The sequence below is a fragment of the Nerophis ophidion genome, linkage group LG12, assembly GCF_033978795.1.
Source record: "Nerophis ophidion isolate RoL-2023_Sa linkage group LG12, RoL_Noph_v1.0, whole genome shotgun sequence".
In the NCBI taxonomy this organism is placed as follows: Eukaryota; Metazoa; Chordata; class Actinopteri; order Syngnathiformes; family Syngnathidae; genus Nerophis; species Nerophis ophidion.
The window spans coordinates 46,339,827-46,360,700 of NC_084622.1; the positions used below are offsets into that span (position 1 = coordinate 46,339,827).

The 20,874-nt window shown below is 41.7% G+C and overlaps 2 protein-coding genes across 3 annotated transcripts in view; one reads left to right on the forward strand and one right to left on the reverse strand.

The window, feature by feature from the left end:
* The first annotated feature begins 14 nt into the window (after positions 1-14).
* Positions 15-16,785, forward strand: LOC133563497 (ubiquitin-conjugating enzyme E2 variant 3-like). Its single transcript, XM_061917657.1, has 12 exons — positions 15-182; positions 5,125-5,209; positions 5,281-5,346; positions 5,422-5,585; positions 5,644-5,785; positions 5,865-5,959; positions 6,869-6,974; positions 7,075-7,245; positions 12,333-12,497; positions 12,613-12,697; positions 12,794-12,917; positions 16,196-16,785. The coding sequence occupies exons 1-12, from the start codon at positions 141-143 to the stop codon at positions 16,358-16,360; spliced, it is 1,410 nt and encodes a 469-aa protein (XP_061773641.1). The 5' UTR covers positions 15-140; the 3' UTR covers positions 16,361-16,785.
* Positions 16,786-16,825: 40 nt separating this feature from the next.
* LOC133563494 (USP6 N-terminal-like protein) overlaps positions 16,826-20,874 on the reverse strand; it is a 41,263-nt gene continuing 37,214 nt past the window's right edge. For both annotated transcript variants that reach the window (XM_061917653.1, XM_061917654.1), the window contains one exon: positions 16,826-19,065. In XM_061917653.1, the coding sequence (XP_061773637.1) occupies positions 17,999-19,065 (1,067 nt within the window). In that variant the 3' untranslated portion in view covers positions 16,826-17,998. The remainder of the gene's footprint in view (positions 19,066-20,874) is intronic.

Here is a 20,874-nt window from a genome sequence, read left to right on the forward strand (position 1 = left end):
CTTGTTTTGGAGTGGGCGTGGCTTGTCACTTCCTTAGCTACTCGAAGAAAGTTTGCGGAAGTTAGTCCAAGTCCGACAAAGAGTGAAGAACACCGAGCGACCTCCGGCTATTCGAAGTTTGTTGGTTTTTACTTCGATAAATGGACCTCTATTCGAGTAAAATAAAGCGGGTCCTCTCTAAGGTAAGTTGAACAATACTCGAAGTGAAGACGAGCACGTGACGAGGCTGTGGGAACTGCCACTGTAAAATAATGCCAGTTAGCATAGCATGTTAGCACAGAATGTCGGAAGAAGTTGGCCGCTGTCGCTGTTAAAAGTGACTCGACCAGTTCCACACACCTTGTGACGAGGAAGTCTCTGTTAGTTTTGACAACTGCGACTTTTTTTTTAATCAGTTAACACAATTTTAGGGCATGAAGCAGGTGACTTGCAACATTTAGTCAGGAACTTGCTGAGCAGCTAGTATAATAACTTAGCACGTCTCACTAGAGCTGGAAACCAATGTTATGTCACATTGTTGAACATAAAATGCTGGGAATTTAAAACGTTATCCTCAGAAAGTGATTCAATCAATCAAAGTTTATTTAATATACCGTATTTCCTTGAATTGCCGCCTGGGTGCTAATTATTTTAAAACCTCTTCTCACTCCGACACTTACCAAAGGCATGCAGTAAAAATTTGAGTGTGATGTAAGCTTGGACCTTAAATCCTACTGAATAGCTCTTAATTTTCTTCCCTTTATGCGATTTCAAATTACCGGTATTGAAATCAGCCTCCTCCATTTTGAAAATGATGACAATGACATCACGAGTTTGACCAGGCGGTAATACTAAGCATGCGCTAATTATTTTGCGAAGCAAGTTTGACCCGGCAGTAATTCAAGGTAGGCGCATACTATATGCTCTGCGGCAATTCAAGGAAATACGGTAGCCCTAAATCACGAGTGTCTCAAAGGGCTGCGCAAGCCACAACAAGATCTTCGACTCAGATCCCACATCGGGGCGAGAAAAAACAACCCAATGGGATGACAACGAGAAACCTTGGAGAGGACAGCAGATGTGGAGACCCCTCCTGGGCGACCGGTGCAATGGACATCGAGTGGATCTAGTGATAGTGTTAGAGTCCAGTCCATGGTGGGTCAGCAGGAGATCATCTTGAGTGGAAACAAGTCAGCAGCGCAGAGACTTCATCAACTGATGCACAGATGAGTGGTCCACACCGGGTACTGACTTGGAACAGCTAGCGCGTCATCTTAGACATCCATCCATCCATTTCCTACCGCTTATTCCCTTTGGGGTCGCAGGGGCCGCTGGTGCCTTTCTCAGCTACAACCGGGCGGAAGGCGGGGTACACCCTGGACAAGGGCCAACACAGATAGACAGACAACATTCACACTCACATTCACACACTAGGGCCAATTTAGTGTTGCCAATCAACCTATCCCCAGGTGCATGTCTTTGGAAGTGGGAGGGGCCTATCCCCAGGTGCATGTCTTTAAAGTGGGAGGAAGCCGGAGTACCCGGAGAGAACCCACGCATTCATGGGGAGGACATGCAAACTCCACACAGAAAGATTGAGAGCCCGGGATTGAACCCTTACTACTCAGGTCCTTCGTATTGTGAGGCAGACGCACTAACCCCTCTTCCACCGTGAAGGCCCATCTTGGACTTAGACTTAGAAAATCTTTATTGTACCCGAGGGGCAATTTGGTTTGCAGCAGTAGTCTTTAAAAACAAACTTTAACAGTAAAAACAAGGTAAAAATACATAAAATACCTAAAACATACAAACCATCATAAAGCTAAAAACTAAAAACATTCATTCATTCATTTTCTACCGCTTATTCCCTTTCGGGGTCGCCGGGGGCGCTGGCGCCTATCTCAGCTACAATCGGGCGGAAGGCGGGGTACACCCTGGACAAGTCGCCACCTCATCGCAGGGCCAACACAGATAGACAGACAACACTCACATTCACACACTAGGGACCATTTAGTGTTGCCAATCAACCTATCCCCAGGTGCATGTCTTTGGAAGTGGGAGGAAGCCGGAGTACCCGGAGGGAACCCACACATTCACGGGGAGAACATGCAAACTCCACACAGAAAGATCCCGAGCCTGGATTTGACCCCAGGACTGCAGGACCTTCGTATTGTGAGGCAGACGCACTAACCCCTCTGCCACCGTGAAGCCCCTAAAAACATTTGTAATACAATAAAAACTAATCACAGGTCGCATCACACTAAAGTAACTACATAGCAGCTAAGCTTGTTTAAGGAGCTCGTTTATAAAAACCACAGCTGAGGGAACAAAGGATCTTATTTATCGGTTGTTTTTAGCCTTTCTACTACTAGAGGCGTACCTACATCCTGAGGGCAGGAGTCTAAACTCAAAGAAGAGAGGGTGCAGAGGGTTGGCCAGAATGGCCTTTGCCTTCTGGGTGACTCTGACCTGATAAATCTGGCTCAGGGGTTTCGAGGTAGGGCCTATGGTCTTAATTATACCACCTAGTCTGTTTTTATTGGCCACACTGAAGTTTCCAAACCAGGAAGTGATAGAATATGTTAAAATAGACTCGATACAAGATGACTAGAACATCCTCATTAGTGTCTTATCAACCTGAAAACCCCTCAGTTTCCTCAAGGAAAACAGCCTCTGATTGGCCTTCTTACAAATACGGTCAGTGTTGGCATCAAAGGTCGATTTATTGTCCAAAATTGTGCCTAGATACCTGTATTCACAGACTATCTCAACAGCAGAGCCATTAATGAGAATGGGTGCTTTGGGAGGGGGATCATCTGTGCCCACCCTATCCACGAAGGAAAGCGGGGCACAGCAGAAAAGAGACGGCAGATCAAGTGATCTAAAAGGGGGGTCTATTTAAAGGCAAGAGTATACAAATGAGTTTTAAGATGGGACTTAAATACTTCTACTGAGTCCAGTCCATGGTGGGGCCAGCAAGAGATCATCTTGAGTGGAAACAAGTCAGCAGCGCAGAGACGTCATCAACTGATGCACAGATGAGTGGTCCACCTTGTGTCCCCACCTTGAACAGCTGGCGCCTCATCATCTGTGGTCACCTAATAATCCCTCCAGGCAGGAGAGGGGGGCAGAGCAGAAAAGAGCAACAGATCAATTAGTCTAAAAGTGGGGTCTATTTAAAGGCTAGTGTATATAAATGAGTTTTTAGATGGGACTTAAATGCTTCTACTGAGGTAGCATCTATAACTGTTACTGGGAAGGCATTCCAGAGTACTGGAGCCCGAACGAAAAACGCTCTATAGCCCGCAGACTTTTTTGGGGCTCTGGCAATCACTAATAAGCAGGAGTTCTTTGAGCCCAGATTTCTTGCCGGGACATATGGTACAATACACTCAGCAAGATAAGATGGATCTAGACCCTTTAGTATCTTATACGTAAGTCAACCTGCTACCCTCTGGAAGGAGGTATAGATCGATTTGCGCGAGGACCACCAGAATGTCTCACAGTCTGTATCCCCAGGCTGTGAGACTGCTAAATGAACAGCCAGCCCCTTTACTGCCCCCGGCCATCTTCATCACCTCAATCAATGTGCTTTGGACATTGCATTGCTGCAACATCTACGTAACAGACATCGGACTCCTCCAACCCCCACGCCCTTTTATTCGCGATCTTCTTGACAATGCTTAAATGTAAACTATTGTCGACCTGCACTTCACTGCAGTTTCTATGCCGCTAGATGAAGCCAAAACAAAATCTTGTTGACATGTATGACATAAGTGTTTTGACAATGACAATAAAAGGAATCGATTGATTGATAAGTAGTAAATCCCTAAAGTCGCATCGCCAGTGCAGATGAGACAGTATAGGCGTAAAAACTTTCTTGCTTGTTTTACGACTTTTTATACAACATATAATTTGGGAAAGTGAAGCTATGTGACGCCTAACTGTTGCCTTCAAAATTATAATTATACTAACCGTAAGAGCCAAAAATACAGTGGTACCTCAACTTAACTTGAGATAAATGCCGTCTCTCGGGCTAATTGTTATGCCGTAACATTAGTTGGCGTAGCAAATGTCACAATGAGTGCCACCCAAAACATTTGGTCACATTAGCATTAGCTTTTAATTAGAGATGGTTATAACTTTGTTTTCCAACCATGTTGAGGAAGGGGGTGACCATGAAGGACTGTGCTGAGAAGAAGTGGATGATGTTCATTGAATTAAAGATATGAATCGAAGAAGATATCGAACAAATCACTGCTATACTGAAACAGAATGAGTCCAACTTAAGCAAAAAATAATTACCCATTAACATATTACCCAAACGGCAAACATTTGTCCATCCATGAAAATGTGGAAAATCTGCTGATGGTGTGTTTGACGAAGAAGCAGCTGGAATAAAATTGTGTAGAAGTCCACTGTACATGATTATTTTGTTATGTCATTAAATGAGTGTAGAGGTTTGTAGTAAATTCTGTTGTATTGTTTTTCACACAATATTTCTTATCTAAAAGTGTGTTTTTATTTTAAGATGCCGTGTTACTTGATAAAGTTGTGCTGTTTTGGGGGTGGGGGACAAGCATCAATCAAATTTATTTCAATAGGCGACATTGATTTGAGATACAAGTGACAACCAATTAAGGTGCTATTGTAAATGTTGACAACTCCATGGGTTAATCTTTTTAGGCCAGGGGGTCTCCAACCTTTTTTTTCTTCTGAGAGGGACTTTTACAAACTTTTATTTCAGTATACCTTTATTTCTAGTGCAGGGATTTTTTTAATCACCATATGAGCTTGGATTTTGTGTTTTTTATGACAAACAACAGTTGAGTTGTACTTTATTTAGGAAGGAGCTCTCTAATCATTGCGGCCAATGTGTTTCTGCTGTTTTGTGGTGATTTGTCATTAAATAGAGGCATCAATTGTAAAAAGAAAATGTATTTAGAAAAATACGACCCATTATCACCAAGCAAGTTAGTTGCTGGTTAGAGACCCCTGCATTAGACACTGTCACAGTTAAGAATTCTCTAATGTAATTCCATTTTATTTAACTTTGCATTTCTCTTCTTATAACCTTGTGACTGACTGATCCTGCGAATGTCCTTCAAGATCAATAAAGTATTTATCTGCTTTGACCAATTTCAGTACAAGTTCAGTGATGTTGCTCTTCAGGAATTGAACAAAATCGATGAAGAATTCCCGGGGATGGACACTTCTGTCGGCACATACAGTGAGTCGTGTACACACTTGACAGTTCCCTCAAACACATCAAGTTGACTATTCCCTTCCTTCTATTCACAGCATTCAAAGATGGCTCTCAGAAAGAGCTCCTAAAATTGAATGGTAACCTTCCAGTTAAGTATGAAGGTAAGAGTCACTTTTCGGGTGTAAATGCAGATGTAGATGGAACCGCACTGATGTATTGTTTGAAAACCCTGATAGGACGCTCCTACAACTTCCCTATTCAGCTTTGGTTGATTGACTCCTTCCCGGTCACCCCTCCCATTTGTCTCCTGAGGCCCACAGCAGACATGATGATCCGGGAGGGCAAACATGTGGACGCCCGGGGCCGCATCCACCTGCCAGTGCTGCACAACTGGGATCATGTACGTCCTTGTACTTGTGTTGATTCTCAATTTTCTGATTCTCTTATGTGTGCTGCAGCCTACGTCATCTGTAGTGGACCTTTTGAAAGAGATGACTTCCAAGTTTCAAGCGGAACCTCCGCTTTCGTCCATCCCTGAAGGAGAAAAACAAGATCCACATGAACTTCTAGCATATGTCAATAAGCTCCAGATCAGTGATAGTGCGTCCTTTTTAAAATCGTGTCACATGTCATCAAATTTCAAATGTATAAATATGACAGCTTAAGGCTTGACTTTCAGGTGCAATCAGACATCATGACCACTCAGGCCACAAAGTCTCGGTTATCGGAGGAGGAGATTTAGGAATGGCTTCAATCATGAGCATTTTGGCAAAGGTTTGCACCTTTTTTTGACAATATTTCAGACATTAGGCACTTTTCCATCCCAGGAACTTTGCTGCTTAAAGGGTAAATAAAGTTCTCCTTGTTTCCACCAAAAACTACCTCGTAGATTTAGTTCTTCTAAGCTCGGTGGGATGTTTCCAAGGTACCCAGAACTTTTTTAGGGCCGGGCTGTTTGGTTGAACACAATTGGGGGCGTTCTTAAAACCTCTCTTTCAAACCCACAGCCCCTGTTGTGGCAAAATTGTATTTCCTTAGCGGGAGCGTGCACCACTTGCTAAACTTGCATTGCTTTACTTTATTTTCGTGGTTATTGTAACGCTATTTGTTTGACATTATTTAAGCCTTGACCGTGTCTGAAAAATGACAGTTTGCCTTTTATGTGGTATTGATGAGATTTAAAGGACTGTGTTAGTCCAATATTGATGTGCTAAAACCTATTTCTTGTTAAGAAACTATATACAATTGTAACTGTTATTTCTTGGTGCACGTAATATTTATTAAGTATTCAACAACTAGTAATCTGTTGTGGACAGACAAAGGCCCAGCAATGCAGATTTAAAAATGTTATATACATTTTATTAAATTTTATAAATCATATTTTGTATATGATTGCTTTGTATTTGAGTTTCATACTTTTTAGTAAAAGAAATGTAGCCTAATATTCTCTGTTTATTTACATGACACCAGTGTAAAAGTATACTAAACCACTCCTCCATACATCATCAGCCGGATTTGTATAAATTACCCTGAAATGTGTAATGTGGTGGAAACACTAACACACTTCTACATGAACCTGTAGCTCCAGAAACCAGAGGTTCCTGAACTGTTGGTGGAAAAGGGCTTATTGTTTTTATTCTGTACTGATCACTCTCCTCCATTTTTCTTCTTTGCGCCCCCAAGTGTAAAGTGGATAAACTTATCTTCATTGATGTTGCTGAGAGTTCCACTAAGGGAGGCAGCACAGATTTGGAGATCTTTAGGCTGCCAAATGTGGAGGTGTCCAAGGGTGCGTAACCTTCCTCACAGTTACATCTCCTTTATTCTTTTCAAGAATGTTGCTTACAAGGAAAGAAACACCTTTTTACTCCACTCTATTACTTTTGTAGATTTATCAGCCACTGCAGGCTCCAGAGTTGTCATCGTGACAGCCAACGCGTGGAGCGGTGAGCAGTCGTACGTAAGCGTGGTCCAGAGCAACGTTGACTTGTTCAAAGGGTTTATTCCAACCTTGGCACGTCTCAACCCAAACGCTGTCATGCTCATCGCCTCTCAGCCAGGTAAGCGGCTTGGACCCTGAAACAGACTGCTCCTACGCTGTAGTGCAAGTACGCTATTATTCAGTTATGTTAGTGATTTTATATTCGATAAACATATTTATTAGGGCTGTGAATCTTTGGGTGTCCCACGATTCCAATCAATATCGATTCTTGGGGGTCACGATTCGATAATATATCGATTTTTTTCGATTCGATTCTCGATTCAAAAACGATATTTTTCCGATTCAAAACGATTCTGTATTCATTCAATACATAGGATTTCAGCAGGATCTAGTCCGGCTTCCTCCTACTTCCAAAGACATGCACCTGGGGATAGGCCCCTCCCACTTCCAAAGACATGCACCTGGGGATAGGCCCCTCCCACTTCCAAAGACATGCACCTGGGGATAGGTTGATTGGCAACACTAAATTGGTCCCAGTGTGTGAATGTTGTCTGTCTATCTGTGTTGGCCCTGTGATGAGGTGGCGACTTTTCCAGGGTGTACCCCGCCTTCCGCCCAATTGTAGCTAAGATAGGCGCCAGCGCCCCCCGCGACCCCAAAAGGGAATAAGCGGTAGGAAATGGATGGATGGATGGAATTGTAAAGGACAATGTTTTATCAACTGATTGCAATAATGTAAATTTGTTTTAACTATTAAACAAACCAAAAATATGACTTATTTTATCTTTGTGAAAACATTGGACACAGTGTGTTGTCCAGCTTATGAGATGTCATGCAAGTGTAAGCCACTGTGACACTATTGTTCTTTTTTATTATTTTTACAAATGTCTAATGATAATGTCAATGAGGGATTTTTAATCAGCTATGCTGAAATTATAATTAATATTGATACTGTTGTTGATAATATTCATTTTTGTTTCATTACTTTTGGTTTGTTCTGTGTGGTGTTTGTGTCTTCTCTCAATTGCTCTGTTTATTGCAGTTCTGAGTGTTGCTGGCTCAGGTTTGGTTTTGGAATTGGATTGCATTGTTATGGTATTGCTGTGTATTGGTTTGTTGGATTGATTAAAAAAAATAAAATTAAAATAAAAAATTTAATTAAAAAAAAAATCTATTTTTAAAAAATGAGAATCGATTCTGAATCGCACAACGTAAACAATTTGATTCGTATTCGAATCGATTTTTTCCCACACCCCTAATATTTAGATTGTTGTATTGAGCAGTGGCAAACATATTTTCACATTTATTTTTAGTCTCATTTGGACAAAAGGACAGGAAGATACTAACTTGAAGCATGGTTGCCATTTAAAGGGGAACTGCACTTTATTTTGGAATTTTGCCTATCATTCACAATCCTTATGTAAGACAAGAACAAACATGTTTAACTTTTTTATGCATTTTAACTATTAAATAAAATACAATCAAAAGTCCTCTTATAATGGAGCCTATTGGAGCTGTACAATTCCGCCTACAAAGCCATAAAAAACATCTAAACACTTCCGTTAAGGTTTAATATACAGTACATGATATATGTAATGTAGTAACAGGCACATTTATAATAACGTTTAACATTTACGTAATTTGATCATTTTAACTATACGTCGCACATAAATAAAAAAAAAATGCATCGCAAGGTTCACATTTTTTTCAACATCACTGATTACTCACTGCAAACTTCATGAGCGCCAACAAACATAAACATCATGTACAAGGTCTGCTTTCAATACGATGCAGACTGGTCGAATCTTATTATAGTTCCAATTAGATGAAGAATGACTCATAATACTTGTGAAGAAAATGGGGATGGAACCATGCGTCATTTCGGGTCATTCTCGCCATTCTGTGGTCTAATTTGGCTGTCAAAGTTTACCAAATTGTCGGATAACATCCTTGTCCTACTATTTATGTGAGAGGTGTAATTCACAATAAACTTTGACGAGCAGGGAAGCAAGCCAACCGGTTACCACTCAATGACATAGACATTACACACGCTAGTGATCACGGTGCCGCTATAAATAGTTCTTCTGTGTTAGTGTTTATGATAACAATATCCTATGAAGGTTCTCATTCAAACCAGGTCGCTGTCATCTTAGGGCCTTTCATTTTTCTTTTGTTTTTCCATTTATTATTTATACGAACAATGGTAATAGACAATACATCAACGATGCTAAGGAAATATTGAGCACTTTTTAACACAATTGGCATTCTGGTCACCTTGTGTCCAGAATGCTTCTAACTCCTGTTATTTGTTGGAGGTTAAATTGCAGTCTTTTAGGAATAGTTGAAAGGACAGTGTTGTTTGTGGGAGACAGGTGATGTCGCAGATCACCTCCTCTATTCAGGGATGCTTTTTCAAGCTGGACATAGATGGCTTCTCTTACTCCTCTTTCATACCATCTATTCTCCCCGTCCAGAATCTGTACTTCTGGAAAATGGAAAATGGGTTGTACTTGTATAACGCTTTTCTACCCCCTTTTAAGGAGCCCAAAGCGCTTTGACACTACTTCCACATTCACCCATTCACACACACATTCACACACTCAAAGGAGTGTTGTTTCTCCCTGAGGTGCAGGTAGACGGCTGAGTTTTGGCCTGAAGAGTTTGCTTAGTGGTTGTTCTGTTTCCCCAATATATAAATCAGGGCATTCATTATTACACTGGATAGCATACACCAGATTGTTGTTTGTGGATGTGGGTTGTCTGGTCTCCCTAGGGAGGCGTTTAGGGCACGTCCAACTGGTAGGAGGCCACGGGGAAGACCCAGGACACGTTGGGAAGACTATGTCTCCCGGCTGGCCTGGGAACGCCTCGGGATCCCCCGGGAAGAGCTAGACGAAGTGGCTGGGGAGAGGGAAGTCTGGGCTTCTCTGCTTAGGCTGCTGCCCCCGCGACCCGACCTCGGATAAGCGGAAGATGATGGATGGATGTTTCCATGAATTGAAAGTATGTAGTGTTAAGGCAAAGTTCCGGCAAAAGGCAAATCGGCTCCGGGTTTAGTTTGGATCTATCCTGTAAGGTGTGATCACCTAGTCATCATCGACGGTCACTTGAACAAGTATGACGATCCTCCTGGTAGGGCTGTATTCCTTTATGGAGAATGCCTGCGTGACTTAGTTTAACGTGGGGAGACTGGTACACAGTCACCACAAAATCCTTGACATAATTGGGTCAGGGTCCAGTAGCATGGAGTCCAAGGCAACTGGAAACCCTTTTGTGCTGCAGCCTTCTCCCGCCATCGTGGTAGTTGTTAAATCTACCATCTTCCGCCTGCTCCGCTGTTGAGGTGTTCACCGTATCCGTGGTTAGGGGGCAGTCAGGTACTAAGCCTTTGCCAGAGGGCTACCTGGGGTAACAGTAGTAAAGGGGTTAGCCCCCTGGTGCCCCAAGACCCCGTAGGGGTGCCTCCACTGCCGGATGCCCTTTAACGTCATCCCCAGGACTAAAATCAAATCACCTAGTAGATGTTGCCGCTCTGTCTCTACTGTATTCTGGAATATAACAATATCACTAATACTTGGTTCATATTCAAGTCATGAAATATAAATTGAGTATTGTTAACGGTATATGTTTTTTTTTTCTTGGCTGTAAGCAGACTTTTATTTACATTTATTTACGACTAAGAATGCATTTAAAAAAAACAGCCATTGTCATGTCTTTCGTGATTGTGAACGATAAGCAAAATAAAATAAAGTTTGGTTACCCTTTAAAGCAGGGGTGTCAAACTCAAATACAGAGTGGGCCAAAATGTAAAACTGAACAAGGTTGAACAAATTAAGCTTTTAATTGGGACCCAAACAAGTTTTGCAATATTGAACAAGCAAGGCTTATATAACTTTAGTGACATGCAAAATCCAGTTTCAAATAATAATAATAATAATTAAAAAAATATCAATGGCATATCAAATAAAATTTAAAATAAAAGTGCTATGCCTTTTTTTTCTATTTGCAATCTTCTGAGGTAAATATCTAATTTTTTCCACAGGCTAATAATAAATTTGAAAATAAAATAACAATAATGAATGAACCAAACATTCAAGCCTTGAAGTAGCAAGAGAAAATGCATGAATAAAACGTTAATTATTGCTCAGTTGGCTGGAAGTTTCCCGGAAGAGTTAGTGCTGCAAGGGGTTCTGGGTATTTGTTCTATTGTGTTACGGTGCGGATGTTCACCCAAAATGTGTTTGTCATTCTTGTTTGGTGTGGGTTTACAGTGTGGCGCATATTTGTAACAGTGGTAACGGTGTTTATACGGCCACCCTCAGTGTGACCTGTATGGCTGTTGACCAAGTATGCTTTGCATTCACTTGTGTGTGCGTGTGTGTGCGTGTGTGTGTGTGTGTGTGTGTGTGTGTGTGTGTGTGTGTGTGTGTGTGTGTGTGTGTGTGTGTGTGTGTGTGTGTGTGTGTGTGTGTGTGTGTGTGTGTAAAAGCCACAAATATTATGTGACACGCTGTTAGTATGGAGGAAAAGTGGCCGTGACGACAGGTTGTAGAGAAGGCTAAAGGCAGTGCCTTCAATGCACGCCCCCAATATAATTGTCCAGGTGGAAATCGGTAGAAATTCGGGAGAATGGTTGCCCCGGGATATTTTCGGGAGGTGCACTGAACTAAATTTCACGGCCCGCGGGCCAGAGTTTGACATCATGCTTTAAAGGGACTTAAAATGAATGCAATCTTTTCTGACTTATTAATGTTGACTAGTCTTGTTCAACAATACAAGTGTATTAAATCATGAGGTTCATGCAGCGACACGGCTGTATTTATTTAGACATTAAGTAAAACGGTAAAACACACAAAAAATGTTGCTTGCATAGCGACACTTCCGTGTTAATAGCTTCACCTTGGTCATTAGTTTTGAAGCCAAAATACCTCCATATTGTGCTTTGTGCCCCCTCTTTATTAACCAGTAGAATTTCCGTTATTTTGCCATTCTTTTTCACGCTGTTTATGCTTGAATGTGCTCTGCGCGTGTTGACTCACTCAACATGTACCCCAGCTCATATTTCCAGCAACGTCACCGCGGTACGACGACAAGTACCGGTATTTTTCAAAGGCAGTATAGTACATTTTGTATTCATTAGTGGTACCTTTTTAGTCGCAGTACAATCCTAGTCTCAAGTGTGTTCGCTCTGTGCTTGGTCTCTAGTGGACGTCATGACCCACGTCGCTTGGAGGCAGAGCGGACTGCCGCCGACACAAGTCATAGGCGTGGGCTGCAATCTGGACTCGGAGCGTCTTAGTCACGTGCTGGATATTAACTTAAACACTCACAAGGAGGCCTGGGTCATTGGTGAGCTTTCTGACAACAAAGGTGAGTCCAGAAGCCCACCTTGACATGCTGGCTATTTAGGAGTTCTATAATGTGGACTCAACCTGCTAGAGCTGCACTTCTAATAACACTGATTCATCTGTGCTTCGTCCTGCAGTTCCAGTGATGAGTAACACGGGGCCAGGTTCCCAGAAGCAGCCTGAGATCACAGGATTCAGCTCCAGCAAACCCTTACTCAGCAGGTAAAGCCCTCGGTTCTCTCCGGAAGAAATGTCGAAGCAAGGACGGAGAAATGGAGAACATAAATAAATGGTTACGACCGATTTGGTTTCTTCCAGAGCGTTTGACATCATGAAGAATCGAGGTCAGCGCTCTTGGTCCGTTGGTTTGTCAGTTGCTGACCTCACAAATAGCATCCTGACAGACCGGAAGAAAGTCCACTCCATTACTACACTTGCTCAGGTGACACTCCATCATTCAAACATCCGCACTTCCAAGCCTACATTTGGCAACATTGTTCCTTCTATAACCACCGAGCATGCACTAAGGCACACCATTATGTCGATCTCGGAGGGTGTGTCAGTCCATCTCAAGCCAGGCATTAAAAAATGTACATAAAAATGAGCAATTTTCAATCATACCAAGACTTCACTTTCGTCAGTTGTTTGACATTCTCGCCACCCGAGGATCTTGTGAGATGACGCTGGCTGCTGCCAGCTCATATTTAAGAAAAAAATCACTAACAGGGCGGACGCAGAGAAACACATTTTATTTCTAGAGACTCCGTACCTACTGTCAAAACTCTAAAGAGCGACTGCACACTTCCTGTCTTCACCATAAAAGACCTGTTTCATCCTGCCCGTGCTAACAAAATAAGTCTCAGAAAGCTAGCAAGCTACGGAGTTTGATGCCAATGTATTTCTCCCCCGCCCTCAGCGACCGCACACTCACTTGCTTGCCCACCCGCACACTCACCTCCTGCCAGACATTAAAGGGCCACACACATATGCTACTCTCATAACAAAGTGTTTAAAAAGGAGTATGCAAGTTGGACAAATGAGATGCCAAATCCAACCACTTTCATGTGGTATTGGACAGAAAGGAGGACTTTTTTTTTCCTCCATTTGAAAATGTGGACGTTATCAGCACCACTGTCTAATTCCAATCAATGCAAGTCATCAGAATCAGGTAATACACCAACTTATATTCTTGTCTTCATGAAAGAAAGGAATCTATGTGTGTTAAACATGCTTGTATTATCATTAAACACCATTAACTTGTTCACAAAAATGTCTCTTTCATAAATAAATAAATATGAATTATAAATAGGAATGAGGTAGAGATCCTCGACTTGGTCAATTGAAAAGTAGCTGGCCTGCAGAAAAAGTGTGAGCGCCCCTGGTCTAAGGGATTAAAGACTGGTTTACACTTGTTTAGGGTCATAGCAGGTGTTTGCTTGTCCTACTTTGATGGACTGAATTAGTTCATGGATACAATTCTACAGTACTTTGTCTAAATCTTTTATTCAGTGGTGAGTCAACATGTTCTTTGTAAAAGTTTTGCTTTGGTTTAGCAGCATCACTGAGTCCATTCAGAAGCCTGTAGAGATAATTGCTAATTTAGCATCACTTCGAATGTTGTCATCGTGACAAATTTACAGGACCGTACTATGTAAGTTTATATTGTAGCCCAACATTCTCACTGAAGAGATATTGTCCAAAACATTCTTTCTCATATTTTTTTTTTTTTTTGGTCATTTATTGTTTTTTGTTTACTTTTTCAACTACTGCCAAAGTAGTACTGCAGTTTTGAATTGGCTTCACTGCAGCAGAAGATAGTAAACACTTTTCTTTCCCCTTGGACATACTATTTTTTTTTTTCTTTTCATACAGATTTTGGACGTTATGTAGAACAAGGGTGTCGAACTTTTCATCCGAGGGCCACATCACAGTCAGGGCCGCTTGTAACAGTGATTGTAAGAATATAGAAGTATAATCGCCTCATTATGTTATTGCACAATTACTTCTGCATTTGATTATTTGATTTGTGCGCGTAGAAATTGATGGATAACTTGTTTTGAAATCGTAAGTCCAGATGACCAGCAGATGCTTACGTATTTATTGTTATTTTTCCAAACTAAAATACGATATATAATAATTAGGGGTGCTAAAAAAATTTTATCACATATGAGTTGCGATTCTTATTCATCTCAATCATAAAGTGATTAATAATTTTAAAAAATCGTATTTATTTTTTGGACAAATTATGTAAGAAAAAAACAATTTATTTGCTTGGTACGCGTGTATGTCTTAGGTCACCAAATAAAAGGAGGTTTTGTAAGCTGTTTTCTTAAGGTGTTGTTATTATTATTATACCAAATAATACATTTCAAAAATCAGTTTGAATCGAGTATCGATTACTTTTTTTATTTAATTTTTTTATTGTTATTATTCTTATTTAATTTTTTAATTTTTTCCCTCTCCAGCTTCTCAGGAAAACCATATAGTTGATGTAGATGCAGACTTACTTTACAAAAGAGAAGTGTAGGATACTTCTCTTGTTGCCTTACTATTATTTTACTTTATTAAATGTATTTATATTATCATTTGGTGCAGCAAGAGGGGATAGAAAGAGAAAAAAAGGAAGACCGAGGGGGAAATTGTGGGGACAAGAGAGGGATAAGACAGAGAGACAAAAACAACAGCAGCAAACACAACAACAAAAATAGAGCCACATCAGCAAATAGGATATGTACAAATATGAAAGTAAAAGTGATAGCAAAGAAGCAGTTAGCGAAATAAATAATACAGAAATAACAATGAGCATTATTACACAATAAATGTAGCAATGCCAGTAAAAATAGAACATTTGATAATGAACAGTACCAATAATTTACCTCTTTTATCAACAATACAGTTGTTGAAATGTAACAATACATATATGTAATGATGACTAAAGAATGCAGTAAAATGGAGGGGAAGAAAGAGAAGCAACCCATATCAACCTTGTAGATTGTTATAGTTATGTTATCTAGTGTATCGATTATGAAGCAATCAAATCCTCAGCCCAAGAATCAGAATCGAGTGGCGATGTGCCCAACAATTCACACCAACAACAACTGAATATTTGTTGCCTGAGCAGATCTTATCAACGTTTCAAACATCGGACATTTCCTGTGTTACACAAAATGCTGTCCGTGAAAATGGAAACAATGAAAACATTTAGTAAGAACAATGAAGTATGCACATTATTCCCAGGCCACAGTTTGACGCCTGTGATATAGAATATGAACTCAGGATTATTGAACGGAATTGTAGTTGTCAGAGTTTTGTTTATTATTCATGCAAGCCGGTCAATGGTGATCGACCAGTAGATAGGCGGAGGATCCAGAAGGTATGAGGGAAAATAACACATCAGTCCCACTTCTTCTCGTCACTTGGCCGCCTCTCAGGTGTGCACTTCCTTTCATTTCACTGGTTTCAATTTGGAGTTCAGTCTGTGAAAGCTCGATAATGCTCCTGTGTGAAGGTGGCAGCGTACACCATCTCGCCTTGCAAACTTACTTTGCAAACAATTGTGGAGCTGTGCCAATGCAGACCGTTCCAGCTGACTCTTGTAGCACATTGATTAGATCCAGCTGCAAATACTCTTTTACTCACAACGGGAAGTTAACAAGCTACACAAGTTGATCTTGGGCTCAAAAAGGTTGCTGACCGCTGATCTCCTCCGTCCTTGTTTAGGGTTGGGGTGGCATCGGGGTGGAGGTGTTCTTCAGCTTGCCGTGCCTCCTGGGTACGAAGGGTTCCACCCGACTGGCTGGTGTGTCACTGGGAAAGGAGGACGATTCCAAACTGAAGGACAGCATCAGCTCACTCACGAACCTCATAAGTCAGTTGAGTATTTGAAGGATGAGATTCTACTGCCCACTTCAGCGGGAAAGACTACATACGTCACTTACTGGTAACCGCCACCGATGGACTGGCACTATAATCAAGTCCATGACTTAAAACGGTTACTTTGTTTTGAGCTTGTGTGTTGTTGACTTGGGCTGGGGGAGAAATAACACATTTTGATAAAATGTCATAACTGCACTTTGAAACATTTTAACAGAAGCTATTTATACATTTTGCTTAAGATAAGTTTCCAGGCATGCATGTATTGTGGTGTTTTGTTTTTTTACGCAATTCTTCAAGGTGATAAGGGAGTCAGCTTGGGTATTTCATTGAACATAACTTGCCGTTTGCACAGCTTAAATTATGTACAGTAACATCCAAATGTTTGTGGGAGTGCAATAAACTTAATCACCCGGTGCCTGCTTGACATTGAAAAAGTGCATTTACTTTTTCCAAGAATTCAAGAGAAATCATAGCTCTTAACATGTTTGTCTTTATTGGGGATGTGTTTTACAGAAATGCAGATAGAAAAACAACTTGGATGCATGCTTGTCATTGGACGGCATAAACATACTGGGGCTTTGGTCTAAACATACTGGGGCTTTGGTCTGTTGCCAACTAGACCTGTGACATCACAGTACAAAAACAATAGAGGTCTCATTCATGGTAATAGTCCACTTAAGGAACTTTAGGCTTAAGGAACTTTGAATAAATACATGAATGCAACGTTTGACAACAAACTGAAGCATTGTTTCAACAAACAAAATCCTATTTTTGCGTCAAAAAGAACAAAACAGCAAAACAGTTCAGTAAAAATACAAGTTGGTATAAAAACTGTTGGAACAATCGATGTTAAACACGTCAAGGACTTTTTTTTTCAGCTAATGCAAAAATATTGAGAACTAGTAACAGGCAAACCAAAGTTAATTTGTCCACTTTTGGAATAGGTTTTGGATATGTTTGATGTTTCTGACAACCACACTTATGCAAGAACAGCAGCATACAGTATTCTGTGGAATTTGTAGAGCCTGATGTCACCTTGGCATTTTTAATTTCCAATATGGCTTCAATTCCATTTCATTTTACTCGCAGCCATTGAATCACTTGCTGAAAAATGATGGCAACTCAATGTATCAATTTGTGTATGCAGAAAGTGAAAATATTTGCATCAAGTGACAGTGTAACAGACAATAAATGGATTTATTTCTGAATGAACTACTACGTTATGGCCACAAGAGGGCGATGGTTTTTGTTCTATCATCAGCCTGGTTTCATTTTAACCCAACAAAATCTAGTTACTTCACAGAAGAACCAATACAATAAAACCATTGGTGACATCACAAACGTTTTTTTTTTAATCAATTCCAAAATGTGTTGAATTAAACCAAAAGTGATTTGAGCAAAGGACCAAATGTGAGCATTGACACACTTTAAGACACTTTTTTTGGAAAGGATTAGTGATGTTACGGAACAACACACCAATAAGAAAAGCTGAAATGTTCAATGTGTGTCGCGATACAAAAAAATCTGACAATCAGGAAAGAGAAGTGAACCTTACAAAAGGATCATAGAAATGTGTGCATATTGATAATAATACAAAAAAAACCTTATCTGCTGGCCGCTATTTCACTGTAATCAGTCCGCACGTCTTCAAAAGGTGACTGACTTAGGCAGCTGCTGCCCACCTGGAGGCATTCTGCAGAAGTCCGGGCTGGATCGGACTGCCGGCACCCCGACTGACAACTGTGAGGGCCTGGAGTGGCCCGGGGGGGACCTGGTGTACAAAAGTGGTGCTGGGAAGGCGGAATGGTCCCTGGGGCCGCGAGAGGGCTTGCAGTAGGCGGCGGGGGACAGTCTGTCTGCAAAGCAGGGCGGGGGAGGGGGGATGATGGCGTCCCCCACCCAGCTGTCCTCGCCTTCATATTCCGCCTCCTGAGGCAAGCTGGGGAGAGCGCGGAGAAGGGGGGACGGCGACGGGGGGATAAACACGGGAGGTGGGGGCAGCGGGTAGCGAGCGGGGTCGTAGGCGGACGACGGCCCAAGGTGCATGCTGGGAATCTCCTCGGGGGTGGAGCCCAGCGGCCTCTCCGGGCCACGGTCGTCGTCTTCATCCAGGTTGTCGTACTGCGAGGTGTTGGAGGGCCGCCGGTCTGCTGCTGATGTCGGGACTAACAGAGACACCGGGAACTTGGTGGGCTTGGGGGGAGGGAGCCTGGGGGAGGAGTCTGCTGATGCGGCCAAGGCGTGAGGAGGGGGTACGTGCGCTTTGGGGAACACTTGGGGAGGCGGCTTGAAAGGAATTTGGACCGCGGGACTGTCTTTCTGCTCATGGTCCACCGGTGGTGGAGGTGGAAGATCTGGCAGGTCCAACATGTCCTGCGTGGGCACGCTGAGGACTTCTACACTAGGAGCTTCGTACGGAGGAGGCCAGTCTGCGGGCTCCTCCTGGCCAGCACGCTGTTTGGCTGCCTTAGGAGGGAGCGGAGGAGCCCTGCTAGGCCTGATGGGAGAAGGGCTGGCTTGCACGTGCGAGGCCAGAGGGGGCGTGTTGGAACTGCCGGGGCTTCTTGTTTGCTGAGGCGTGGAAGGAGACAAGGTGATGCTGTGTGTGTTGTGCACATCACTTTTCACTTCCACGGGAGAGTCGGGCTGCAGAGGCAGCAGGAGGATCGGCCTCTCTTGGCCGAGCGGTTTCTTTGGCAGCTCCTCGGACTTTGCTGGGGGGGAAAAGGGAAGGTATTAGTCAGGGTAGTAAAGTATACCGGTTAGACTTAGACAAACGTTAATGATCCACAAGGGATATTGTTCAACACAGTAGGTCAGTTACAATGATGGAAATGACAACGCAGCTATAAATAAATTAGATATAGCAATATAAAATATAACATATCTGCGAATATGTACTTAATATGTGTACTTTTTTGCTTACCTACTACTAAAAGACCATTAGTTTGCTGCATACGTCAGCAAAGTAATTATGTTATTAGTATAGTACTGCGATATATATACCGCCTCTGAAAATTGCAGGTTCTACGAGCAGGCGAGCATGTTCGGCAGCGCACAATCAGTGAGTACTTCATCCATCCATCTCACTGTCCCCTTATTTCAAGTGTCCACCATGGGGGCTCGAGCTTTCAGCCGCTCTGCCCCTCATCTTTGGAACTCATTACCACCAGACCTTCGTAACTTGGACTCAATATCCTTCTTCAAATCAAGACTCAAAAGACACCTATTTCTGACTGCTTATTCATTGTAAATGTTATCGATGTTTGTTGTTTTTATCCAAATGATTTTAATGTTTTGATTTTGTACGGTGTCCTTGAGCGCTCAGAAAGGCGCCTTATAAGTCAAATGTATTATTATTATTATTATTATTACTTACAAGCAGACACAGTGTGTAGACAGAAAAGGGAGAACGGACGCAATTTGGCTTTAAAACTAACGATAAAACCAAATTTCTTACAAGTATCATCCCTGCAGGACGAGGACTAGCTAAACATGCTTCACTACACACCGTAGCTCACCGGCGCCACAATGTAAACAAACGCCATTGGTGGATCTACACCTGACATCCACTGTAATGATACCAAGTACAGGCACGTATCTAGTCAATATTACTATGATTGCGTCGATATTTTTGGGCATTACAACATCTTTCGTTTTTTATATATATTATGTTTATAAACTCAGGAAATATGTCCCTGGACACATGACAACTTTGAATATGATCAATGTATGATCCTGTAACTACTTGCTATCAGATTGATACCCAGATTTGTGGTATCTTCCAAAACTAATGTAAAGCATCCAAACAACAGAAGAATAAGTGATTATTACATTTGAACAGAAGTGTAGATAGAACATGTTGAAAGAGAAAGTAAGCAGATATTAACAGTACATGAACAAGTGGATTAATAATTCATTTTCTACCACTTGTCCTTAATAATGTTGACAAAATAATAGAATGATAAATGACACAATATGTCACCAAACTAATTAGGAGCCTTTTGGTTGGAATAATTGTTTCTAAACTATCACAAAAAACTTGGTGCTACATTGTGTTCCTGACAAGAAGACAAAAAGCTGTCTTTGAAACCAACCGAGAAGAAGGCTCATAGAACTCCACTGGGACTACAAAGCGGACAGATGGCAGGATCTCTCTTTGAAGTATTTGACAAACTTTCTTTGAACTAATCTATGGAACTCTCTTTGATCTATTTGACAAACTCTCTTCGAACTGTTCGGTAACCGAAGGCAATGCTTTTTACAACGCATTTCCCTCAGGTAGCAGGTGTGCGTGTGCGTGTGCGTGTGTGTGTGTGTGTGTGTGTGTGCGTGCGTGCGTGCGTGCATGCGTGTGTGAATCAGGAGACTGTGAGTGACAACTTGCTCCAGGTCACTCTCCTCCTACGAGAAAAGCAATCACAGTTTGTCTTCTATTCTCTGTTTCTGTGTCTTTATAATGTTTCATGGTATTTGACCCCGACACTTTTTGTTGCTTACTTACTTACTTACGAAAAGACAAG

Coding starts and splice junctions, on each gene's coding strand:
- LOC133563497 (XM_061917657.1), top strand. CDS start 141: ATGGACCTCTATTCGAGTAAAATAAAGCGGGTCCTCTCTAAG. Junction 5,960..6,868: donor TCATGAGCATTTTGGCAAAG/GTTTGCACCTTT, acceptor TGCGCCCCCAAG/TGTAAAGTGGATAAACTTAT. Junction 6,975..7,074: donor AAATGTGGAGGTGTCCAAGG/GTGCGTAACCTT, acceptor TTACTTTTGTAG/ATTTATCAGCCACTGCAGGC.